This window comes from Ictidomys tridecemlineatus, chromosome 10 (assembly GCF_052094955.1).
Source record: "Ictidomys tridecemlineatus isolate mIctTri1 chromosome 10, mIctTri1.hap1, whole genome shotgun sequence".
Lineage (NCBI taxonomy): Eukaryota > Metazoa > Chordata > Mammalia > Rodentia > Sciuridae > Ictidomys > Ictidomys tridecemlineatus.
Genome location: NC_135486.1, coordinates 35050468 through 35062779, shown reverse-complemented (window position 1 = coordinate 35062779; position 12312 = coordinate 35050468). Strand labels below are relative to the sequence as shown.

Sequence of the window (12312 nt, the reverse complement as noted above, 5' to 3'; positions counted from 1 at the left end):
GGAGGGATGTGGAGGAGCAGTCAGTGGTCACAGGCCCTCTGAGGGTCCCATCTTCTTGATCTTTACGTGGAAGAAAGGGTGGAATGAAGAGCTTTGAGACCCAGTGCTCTGGTGGATGTGGTGGATGTGGTTTGAGGATACCTCTCATGGTTTCATGGGTTTGAGGTCCTCGGTATGGCAGTGTGAGAGGAGGTGAGACCTTTAAAAGGTGGGGCCTAGGGAAACTCTTCAGTCATTGAAGGCTCTACCCTCAGAATGAATGAAGGTGGTTCTCATGGAAACTGAGTTAGTTTTCGAGAGAGCAAGTTGTTTAGAGTAAGCCCAACCCCTGAAGCACTCTCTGGCTTCCTGTCTGAAGATGCCATGTCCTCCCCCACCATAGGCTCCCTCCATCTTGATCTGTCATGAAGTACTCCCCAGAGCAGAGCCAACGCCAGTTCCGTGCCCCTGAGCCTACAGAGTCCTCAAACTTGTAGAACCAGGGGCTAAATAAACCTTTTCTTTACAAAAGTTACCCAGCCTCAGGTATTTTCTTACAGAAAAAAAAAATTGAAGTCCTATACCCAGTTTTGAATACGTTTCTGTACTAACTTGTTTTGAGCGCTGGGTAAATTCTTATCCCCCCAAGACCTCAGCTTCCCCGTCTTTTATGTTCTTCCAGATCTCTTTTGATTTCTCATGTCTCACTTATGGTTCCTTGACAGACTGTCCCTGAATCAGAAGACATTTGCACTTACTGGTAAAGCATGGAGTTTATTCAGAAATGTCAGTTGGTACAATATGTACTACGAGACCCTTCAGCTCAACGTCACAGACATGGGATACACAACTTCACAATAAATTAGTGGGGAGCCAACCCTCTCCTTCCAGGATGGCTGTTGGGACCTTTCAACAGACGTATTTCATTATAAATACCAGGGTAGACTATTTGGCTACTTTCAAGTGGGATTAGACAGCCTGAGACTAGCCAGTGGGACTTCCAGCTGCAGGGTGAGATCTGCTTGAACCCAGGTTTTCCCTGCAAGGCCCCAGCCCCAGGGGGAATTCCACATCAGTAGGGAGGTCCATTAAAAGGACCCTCATTTGGATAAACATGGGTGCCCTCCCCATCTCACTCCCCTTCAAAGTCGGCTGTGTCCCACAAGAGTCTTCCTCTGTGTCCCACAAGAGTCTCTTTTGTCCCTGGATAATTAGATGGGCCCCTCGTGTCAAGCAGCAGAGGTTTCCTGATGATTCTTGCCAATCCAGGCTAGAAAGACATTGAGTTCTCCCAGGGACTTAACGGCCGCAGATGGGACCTCCAGCTGAAAACAATGAAACCATCATGAAGGTGACATTTATAGACTGTGGCAAAATGTGCAAGTCACTTTCCCCACCTTCTGGTCCTCATGGGTTTTCTTTTTATTTGCCCAATGTATTTGCATGGCATACACATCCAAAATCGTTTTCCTAATAGGCAACCAAAATTTTGTTTCCACCATTTATTGGTTAATTTCATGTCAACTCCTTACACACAAAGTAAGAAGTACTCCATTCTTTCCCCCTTGTCCCCCTGACCCATTTCTCATAGGAAAAATTCCCTTTCCTGTTTAGGTCTTCTGTTTATTTTCTTTTCGTATCAGCTTGCTTTGGTATTTTTGATCTTCCAGGAGGCCTTGATCCACTCTGTGATCGCTGGTGGGTAGGGAGAACATGTTATCCCCATTTGATACAGCAAAGCCCTGAAGCCCGTATGGGTGAGTGCCTGGCCCCATGTCATTTGGACAGTTAGCAAGAGTCAAACTAAAATACAGCTTCCATTATTCCTCCTCCTCATAGACCAGGAGGTGGCAAGATCTAATGGCACATCCATTGGAGTCATCCAAGGTGGGACCAAATCCCACCACCACCACTTTGCTGCAGGGCGACCTTCGTTGAGTTACTTAACCTGTTTGTGCCTTGATTATCTAATTTATCCACGGTACATAATACTCGTAGCGTTTCTGTGAGGATCCATGGACCAACACTTATAGTGGGCTTAGGACGATACCTGGCTTGGTAACAGCCACTTGACTCAGCTTTTTCTAGAAATCTGTCTATCCAGTGGTGCCTGTCCCCAAAGTAGCAGAGCTCTGAATGGACCCTAACCTCCTTGTTCTCCAAAGCATCGACGTCATTTGGGAGTGTGGTCAGAAGGCAGAAATCCAGGCCTCCCTGCAGACCCACACAACCAGAATCTGCCCTTCAGTAAGATCATCCAGTGATGCATCAAGAAGCCCCGCCTCTTCATTGACACCTGCATGAGAAGTGCCGGGTGTTTCTTGCACACAGAACACCATGGCAGGGGTGACCACCAGGTCATCATGCAGGTAGTACATGTCATGCCTAGCAGTGCAGGATCCACTGCCCACCTTTGCTCCCTCTGCATCACCCCGTCTTACACAGCGTGTGCTTTCTTCAAATCGGGAGACAGGTCAGTCCTGCTATGTAAGGGTTCTAAGAAAATGGAGGAGGGATGGTGGAAAAGGGAACTAGCCAATTAGCCCTCCCCTCCATCCTCCCAGATCTTACCTGATCATAGTTGTCATGGATGATTTTGGTAGCATTGGTGGCTTCCTGACTACATCGACATTGTCTCTGCACCTGCTGTGATACAATGTGGCACCTATCAGAGAACCTTTCCATCCTGACCAGCTCTTAACACCACCTCCCCACATGAGAAGTAACATTCTCCCTCTCTCCCACAGAGAAAGTCAGTGGGAGGTGAGTGAATTATTATGTAGTCCCCTGGAGCAGCCAGAGGACAATAGGGCTTGTTTGTGGACTTAGCCTGCATTTGACCATGGCTTTTGCTTTTTCTGGATTTACAGCCCACAGACAGCACCAACAAAGCTCCTGTATCTACCCTGTCACCACTCTCTGAGTACAGCAATCCTACACTTGTTATAGGTTAATTAATTAAGTAGCTGTTTAAATGTATCCATTTGATTTCATTATTGCAGGACAGGACCCGATCATTTCCCCCTTCTAACGATTTGAGAACCTAAGGCAGGGAAAGGCAAAGCCATCTGCCATATCACCCAAGAAATCATCAGCAGGGAAGGGACAGAACCCAGGTTTTCTCCAGGTCTAAGTTTTCATTGGTTAGTTTTGGTTTTGATTTTAATAGATCCCAATAAACTTACAGGTGACCCTTAGACCTAGTCTATAGCAAGAAGCTGTTCAGTGGTCACCTGGTACGGAAACCCCAAAGGGTCAAAAATAAAAAGACTAAGGGATACACTGTAGTAAAACTAGAATCTTGGCCCCAGCTTTCTCACAAACCACTTAAGAAATATTTGCACGTAAGTTGGTCACCCCAGGAGGATTGTCCATGAGGACACTGTCAGATGAGGTGTCAGGAAGCAGGAAACACTAGAAAGGAGTGACCACTGGAAGAGGTTCCTGATTCTCTGCATGGACCACAGGGCAGGGAATTTCCCGTGGTTCCAGAAGCCCAACCAGAGGCCAGCTGGAGCCAACTTGTCCCAGCCCCTCCCTGGGCAGACCAGGAGCAGATGCCTGGAGTCCTGAGGTGCTAACTCACACATTGCTGCAGAGTTTTCTGCATGTAGAGGAAGGAGTTGGCAATGCTGCTGATTTTTCTCAAGATTTGGGGGTCAGACTCCTGATGATCCTTGAATACCCTGTCCACGTAGAATGCCAGGAGGTTCTTGGTCACACAGCACACATCTAAAGGCTACAGACACAAATCAGAGATGCTCTAATTTGGTTATCTTAGAGACCAAAGCAGTCCATTTGAGTAGGGGCAGCGAGAAGCAAGAGAATTAAAAAATCATTTTTTAAAATCCATCCATTCTACCATAGCAAAGTCACTTAGGAGGAAACTGGTGAGGAGAGATTCTAGCTTACTCCCTCTTTCTGTACAGCAGGAGTAATATTAACAAACGATGGGGCCCAGAATCCAATCTTAGACTAGAATTCTTTCTACAGCATCCCCAACATATCCTCACCAAGTTCTGTTTAAATTCTTCCAGAAATAAGGTGCCTCCCTTTTCAAAGGACTGAAGGCAGAGCAGCTTTCTTGACAAGTACTTCCTTGTATCACAGAGGCTCAGCCACATTTCCCATCCTTCAATATTCATGGCTACGCTGTGTTCATCCTCACCACCCTGCTCTGGACCACACTGCTGAACTCTTCCAGTTTGTCTTTTTAAGCCACAGGGATCACTGGAATGGGGCTGAGATTTGCAAGAATGGAGATTGATAGCTGTGGATATGGGTACCTCAGGGTAGGTCTGTGGCCTGCAGAATGCAGATCTGTCTTAGAAAGGGCTCCTAAATCAGCAGACACAGTCCGAAGAAGCTGGCAGGACCGTGTCTCCTGGTAGCAATTTGCTCAATGCCCTGCCAGCGAATTACTCTGCAGATTTACAGCTCAGTCTAAGTAGGGTGTGGTCCCCCAGAGGGACAGCACAGCACATCTATCTCCAGTAGCATTAAAGCAGTAAAAGCCTCATTGGCCCCGAGGGCAGCTTTTCCTAGATTGCGGTAAAGCCTACTGTTACACAAAGCCTTTCCTTCCTCCACTCTTACTGGGTCCCTTAACCAGATGCGCAAAAATTACACACCTCTGTATTCTCAAATATTGTGGCATTAGAAAAGAGCACAGAACAAAAGAGAGGAAGGGGAAAAAGGGGTACATTAAAGATTTGATGACTTTCCTTATTCCATATCAAACATTTCCAGCCTTCAGAGGAGAAAGAACCTAGAGGGGAAGGCATAAACTTGGGGGTCTGTTGCTGACTCAGCCACTAACTTGTCATTCTCCCTTTCAAGATCTCGATTTCTTTGTAATATGTCATCCCTGGAAAACACTGGATCTTTCTAGAATGCATTCAAGGTCTGAAATTGTTCACTATAAAGGTTCTTTCCATGAAGTTGGTGATCCACAGCTGGGTTGATGGCAGGACTAATTTTGCTGTCCCCAGTTGCCACCAGAAAGCACATTTACCAGACTGTCTTTGTAATATGTGTGATAAGATAGTTTTTGTCTCCAAAACCTTCTGTAACTATTGCCTCTCTTATAAAGCCTCTCTTGGTGTCTTATTAAGCCAAGGACATTATGCAATGACTCCAAGTAGTGATTCACCTCACCCTATGTGCATGTCCTTGCATCACAACCTGGTCACCTCACTTTCCTAAGCACACGTGTCCACCTTCATTGATCTTCTACCTGCCCTCCCACATTCCCCAAATACCTTCTCTTTTACCCACTCGTCTACAAATTTCTCAGCTTTTAAACCACCATGATTAGGTTTTCATGTCCCCCCATGGAAGCTTCCAAAATCATCCCCAAGTCATGGAAATCCTATCCCCTCTGTGCGCCTGGCACTCCCATTTCTCTCTAGGAAATTGGTACCAGGGGTTTCAAGGTCTCTGGGACAGTAGCATACCTCACCCATTGGTTGACACTTGAGAAGCCTGCTGTGTGGAGAGTGCACTGGACATTAGGAACAAGAAGGGGACAGTGGGGGTTTCTTTCTCAGCCCAGAGTCATTTCACTGTAATGATAACACTATAGTAGAAAGAAGACACAGACCAATACCTTAGTGTTCTGCAGAGCCCCCAACGTGGACAGGATGGTGACATTTTGGAAGTTGTCCTTAGTTTGCTATGGAGGGAAAGAGAAGGACAGACACAAGCATTAAGTACTCCATGGTATCCTGAGATGCAAAAGGATGCAAGAAAGAACTTGCCTTCCAAGCTAAGATGTCAGGTGAGACATCCCCTTGCCCACACCATCACCAACCCATACTCACAATGGCTCTTTTGATTTCTTGGAAACTCTCTTCTAGATGGCGCATGTCCACGGAAATTGGACATCTCCTGAGAGAGCGGGTGTACACTGAGCACAGAATGAGCATTGCACTCAGGAGCCAGAGGGAAACACGTTGTACCTTCATGTCCTGCAGAAAGGGGTAGAAGTCAAGCTGCCCAGTCCGAGTCTCTTCCTTGGGTTTCTTGAATCAATTGAATAAGAGCCCTCCCCTCCCCCACCCCAAGTTCCCACCCTCACCCCCCAGAAAGCTCAATATGGTCTTCTTCAGTCCTCTCTTAAGTCCTGGGGAGCACATTTGTGTGTCTATCACACCACTATGACTCAACACAGTTTACTTCCTCAACAGGAGTGAAAACAAATTATTTTTTTAAAAAAATGTCATAAGAAAAACAGGGTTAGCACTATGCCATGCAGTTAGGCAACAGATCTGAAGAACCATAAAAGCACATTTGGTTTATGTTTGCCCTCGGAAGACAGCAACACCCTTTTGTTATAACACTCCAGAGTGTATCTGCTTAAAATCATTCCTGTGATGGGAAAGGGAGGCAGGAGCGTCTCCTGGTAATTGCTTGGCCATGGTGAAGCTGCCACTCTCTCCCCAGAGGACAAGCTCCTCTTCCATCAATCACTGAGCTGGGACGCAAGGGACATGTTAGATAGCACCAGACCCTGCGACACTTGTTGCCTTTTCTAATTCTCTCACCCAGATTCTTTGCTTCATCTTTCTGCTTCTTTCTTTAATTGTTTTAAATTAATTAGATCATATCATGCGCACAGAGAACAGCGCAGCAAACATCGTGGTAGAGTTTAGTATCCATCTTGGACTTTCCCCCACAGTAGCACAAGCTTCACAGATGGAGCTTAATGTGACTAGACCAGCACCCTATCCAGCATCCCCCCTGGCGCCACAGAGTGGTGCTGGCTGTGAGCTAGGTCGGTGTATTTTGTGTAGCCCTGGAAGAGAGGAAGGAGGGTTGCAAACGTAGCCAGCCAGCTGAGGGAGTGACAGGGGACCCCTTCTCACCCCTGACTATCCTATGGTCACTGAAACAATAAAAATCCCCCCAGGAGGTGAACCATAACTGTCCTCACTCCTGCCACCACTGCCCACGTCTTCCTAGGATTCCCAGGCTCCTTCTCTTGAGGGTTATTTTTTAGAATTTAGACCTATTTTTAATTTTTTTGCAATACTGCGGATTCAACCCAGAACCTCATGCATACTAGGCAAGCAAGCTGCTACTGAATCACGCCCTCAGCCTGCCCCCACCCCAGACTCCTTCTCCAGATAGTCAAGAAAACAGCAAATCCTCATCTCTCCTTGATGCCTTCCCAGAGCATGGGCAGGTGTAAACTGAGACCTCACCACGAGGCACGCAGAAAGCTAAAGAGCTTGATTTCTCTTTTTGGAACATCTTTCTTTCTGGAAAAACAAGGCAGGAAGTCTATGAAGAGTTCTCCAGAGCACTGACCCCTCTCCAGGCAATTCTAGATCTCTTGGCGGTGACATTTATCCTACACACCACATGTGCTGGGTACTGTGCCAAGCTTTTTTTTTTTTTTTTTGGTACCAGAGAGTGAACTCAGGGGCACTTGACCACTGAGCCACATTCCCAGCCCTATTTTGTATCTTATTTAGAGACAGGGTCTCACTGAGTTGCTTAGCGCCTTGTCATTGTTGAGTCTGGCTTTGAACTCCTTTGATTCTCCTGTCTCAGCCTCGTGAACTGCTGGGATTACAGGCGTGTGCCACCACACCCAGCAGTGCCAAGAATTTTACATAATTGCTTCATGCTCACAATCATCCTTCGAGAATTCTGTTTCTAACCCATTTTACCAAGAAAGAAACTGATACTTAGGGAAGCTGAGTAACCTGCTAAGACCAGAACTTGGAAGGTGGCAGGCCAACCCCGAACCCCACTTCTTTGTCCCTGTACCTTGACACTTAAAACACTCCCTCTGGCATCTCAGCCGCGGATCCCAACCGTTCCCCTTGCACCAGACAGGAACCCATTTCTGAATCAGGAGAACACCTTCCATTTTTTAAAGATATTTAAGGCCTGGGGTAGCTTTATGTCAGAACATCTTCCTAGCTTGTGTGGATCCCTAGATTCCATCCCTAGCACTGCATAATAATAATAATAATAACCCAATAAGAAGATACTTAATACTGTGAAGGATTTTAAAAAGATACATTGTAAGTTACCCGGCACAGTTCTTGGAATGAAAAAGCAATAGTAGGCCAGGCATCTGGTGCAGTTTGGGAGGCTGAGGCAGGAGGATCTAGAGTTCAAAGCCAGCCTGCATGAAAGAGAGACACTAAGCAACTCAGTGAGACTCTGTCTCTAAATAAAATACAAAATAAGCCTGGGGTTTTGGAGTGCGCTGAGTTCAATCCCTGGTACCCCTGCACACACACACAAAAAAGAGCAATAGTAAAGATATGAGTTTCCTTCCATCCCCTTCCTTTTATTTCTTCTCTTCTCTCTTTTCTTCCTTCCCTTCCTTCTTTCTCCATATTTTCTCATTAAAAAGACGATAAATCAGAAATTTCACCTCCCCACACACCATGGAATACTTCTTCCCTTTCTACAAAATACCAGCACCTAAGACAACACAGGCCATACACAGTGAAAGCAGATCTCCCCACAGTCCTGAAGGACAGAAGCCGGGATCAGGAGGAGCAAAGCCCTTGATGAAGCGGGCACCAGTCTCACCTTCACCTGTGCCTACCAGCTGCTCCGGAGTCTCTCTCCTTGTGCTCTTTGCCATTTGGAAAGGGCTGGTCACTTTTATGCAGGTGGATAAGAGGAAGTGCTGTCAAAGTTTACTGGGTGGGTCCACTTTGGGCAGATTTTTTTCCCCCCATCATTTCTTTAGCATGTCATTTCCTTAATTATTTTTTTCCTTTGTGATATAGCTGATTAATCATTATTAAGAAATGCCTCTTTCCCTGGGTCTTGACATGCAGCTTCTGGGAAAAATAAACTCACCATCACCATGCAAATGAGAATTTCTTTGCAATTCTGTGTCTATTCAGAAAAAAAATCCAAGTTAGGTCACTTTCCTAAGAGCTGTGGCATGCCACCAACTGTACCCTGAAGGCAAACTCAAGAAAGTAGTCTTGGGATGGCCTCATCTTGCCAGCAGCCAACTTCATGAAACTTTGCAGGTGCCTCCGCCTCTAGCACAAACCATCTCCCTGGTGCCTCATCCAGCCAGAGGGGACCTACCACACACCAGGCATGAGCTAAGTGCTTTACACCCATTATTTTGTTGAACTTCGCAGGGAATAATTTTTCCCTCCTGCAGCAAAGGTTTCTTGTGCATTATCTCTTTCTCCTTCTTCTAGCCCCTTAGAAGGTCCTTTCATTCTTGACCAATGCAGAAAAAGAAAATGAGACTGGGAGTTAGTTGGAGTTTAAGAGCAGTGACAGAGCTGGAAACAGAATCTGGAATCCTTGCTTTGGGCTAGAAAACCCTTTGTTTAAATTACCCTTTTATGCCAACTCTCCAAGGATAGGAAGCTCTCTGAGGACCAGGGTTTCCAGAGATGCAAAGATAGGATATAAACAGTTTCTTCCCCAGACACGAATTTCCAGAATACATGAAGCATATGTGTACCCACTGAAGGTACAAATAGAGATCCCCGCAGGGTTAATACACGTCTTGCTCCTGCAACAAGACTAGGGAGACAGCACTGGCAGAGAAGGAAAAGGGTCAGGGAGGATCAGGGATTTTTTTATGGCATAGGTACAAGAGGAAGGAAGCCCAGAACCTGGAAGTCCTGTTGTCTAGCGCCTTGGACCTAATGCAATAATAGTAGGTGTGAGAGAAGCAGTAGAATCTAGTGGTTCACAATGGTAAGTACTCCTTAACAAATATGAATTATTCCCATGCTGTGCAATGGGGAAAAGAGAGATAGGTCCCCTCCCTTAGAAGTTGATGGGCATCCCTCTGCTCCTTCTGAAGAGAGGGTGAAGAGCAGTTCTGCACATTAGGGATCTCCTGCACCACACCCCTCTTTCCCTGGGATGAGGTAGGTAAGGAGGTGGGTGCCATTTTCCCAGCACAGCTTGGGCTGCCTGGCTCAGAGCCGGACCCCACATGTGACAGGATTGCAACATCACCCACTCCAAGTCTCACCACACAGACTGTATGTTCTGACCCAGCTTTCATTTCAAGGCCAAGATGTCATATTGAGAAGCTTGCATGGAAATGGGAAAATATGTGATAACTTATAACTTCACATCCACCACGCCATGTGTCAGGAGGCCAAGACCAAAAGCTGAGCTGACACCCTAGTCCCTATGACTGTCACCTGCAGGCATCTCATTCAGCCTCTGTGCCTGTTGACTCACCTGTAAAATTGTGCAAATGGTGCCTAATGAATACTCAGCACATAGAGATGGCATGAAGATTACAGATGAGCCCTCAACATAATGCCCAGCACAAAAAGAAGCAAATCAAAAATGAGAGCCTTTGCCATTAATTTTATAGCCTCCTTTGAACCCTAAATTGAGAGGAGAGGGAACAATAAGATGATTTATCTCCATCTTAAGCCTTGCTGCCTAACACTTAATATACAAAAATAAAACTATAGATGGAATGGCATCCCCACCAGGTTTATCATCAATCTGTAGATACGGTCCATAGACACAGCGTCTTGCTCAGCCTTAGTATTAGGACTTCTGGAACCACCATTAGGATGCCAGAGTTCCATTTTCCATTTGTTAAATAAGGAAGCAGAAAGAATATGAAGGAAGACTAGAAAAACAGAATAAAGAATACTCTGTGCAGCCCCCTCATACTTTCCAATCTCTGACCCCCCAATATTTACTCTAAATTCAAGAACTGTTCCCTCAGTGCCAGGGCAACCTCCTGTCCTTGAAGGAGTGCCTGCCCACTCTCAGGTACAAATCCTGGAGCTCAGATAAAAATTACACAAATTCAAGAGCTAGGGTTGTGGCTCAGTGGTAAAGTGTTTGCTTAGCACATGTGAGATGCTGGGTTCAATCCTCAGCATCACATAAAAATATATAAATAAAATAAAAATATTGTGTCCCTCTGCCTTTAAAAAATTTTTTTGCACAAATTCAGAAGTGAACATGCCCCTTCCCTTTTATGGGAAGGGAATGGGATTGAACAATGTGCAGCCCTACTGCAGAATCCAGATAAAGTGGATTAGGTCTATGGAAATGGCTTTGGTTAGATTTGAGGAAGAACCCATTATGAGGACTAGAAAACACTAAAACGTACAAGAGACAAGAGCTTTGAAAGCAAGAGGTAATATTGCTACTGATGGGTGAAAATTTCATGTAGGAAGTAAAAAGAGACATAAAAACAGAATATAAATGTTCAAAGGTCTTGATAAATATATCTTGATCAAAATGATACATTTAAGATTGCTTACAGTATTGAAATTAAAGAAAAAAAAAGATAAACCTTCCAATTCTAGAAATTTTAAGCCCAAGAAACTTTTTCTTCTTTGGGGAATTTAGAAATGAATCTGAAAAAAAAAAAAAGAAAAAGCACACAGTTCAACTCTCCTACCACAGTGCGGGAGAAATAAATGAGTCACCTCTCCCCTAACAGCAAAGAGGTACTCAACTGTTCTCAAACTCCCATCTCCCAACTCCATGCCCTGTCTTCCTCTTATCCTAGGGTTGAGTGGAGTGGAAGGGAACCTAGATCTGTGTGGCCCTCGAGGTTATTTGTTTGTTTGTTTGTTTGGGGCGGGTAGAGGGTACTGGGGATTGAACTCAGAGGCACTCGACCACTGAACCACATCCCTAACCCTATTTTGTATTTTTTTTTAATTTTCATTTTTTTATTGATTGTTCAAAACATTACAGAGCTACTGATATATCATCTTTCATACATTTGACTCAATTGGGTTTTGAACTCCCTATTTTGTATTTTTTTATTTAGAGACAGGGTCTCACTGAGTTGCTTAATGCCTCGCCATTGCTGAGGCTGACTTTGAACTTGTGATCCTCCTCTCTCAGCCTCCAGAGCTGCTGGGATTACAGGCCTGTGCCACCGAGTGCAGCTCCCCTCAAGTCTTTTCAGCAGGGAGATGATGTCACTCTCCTGGCCCAAGTTGTTGTGACTTGTGCTTACCCAGGAAGCTGATCACCTAAGGAAATCCAATCTGGCCACTCCCAAGCTAGTGGGGAGAGAAGGACAGCGCCCCTGTGCTGCATCAACCTGGACTTTCCTTCTCCTTTGTGCCCATCGGGCTCTCAGTCAAACCTGCTAATCTAGAGCTTCAGAAGCTGTTTGGCTCCTTATGTCACTGGGTCCTGTGGCCCAGATGCCATAGTCAGTTCCCATGGAGATGAAGGGGGCCTGGGGAAAGGTAATAGGATCACAAGCAATGTGTCCTTGCAGGTCACTAACCAGGGATCACTTCCAACAGCTACCCTGCCCTTGGCAGCCAAGCTGCCTAAGATGCAAACCCAGGCCTGGGGCTCCCAGGCTGTAAGTCCCAG

General features: G+C 45.7%; 1 protein-coding gene across 1 annotated transcript; it reads right to left on the bottom strand.

Annotated features, from left to right (window-relative positions):
• Positions 1-864: 864 nt before the first annotated feature.
• On the bottom strand, positions 865-5945 carry Il19 (interleukin 19). Its single transcript, XM_005329479.3, has 5 exons — positions 5802-5945; positions 5588-5653; positions 3566-3718; positions 2551-2625; positions 865-1304 (listed from the first exon to the last, which is right to left on the bottom strand). The coding sequence occupies exons 1-5, from the start codon at positions 5943-5945 to the stop codon at positions 1209-1211; spliced, it is 534 nt and encodes a 177-aa protein (XP_005329536.1). The 3' UTR covers positions 865-1208.
• Positions 5946-12312: the final 6367 nt, after the last annotated feature.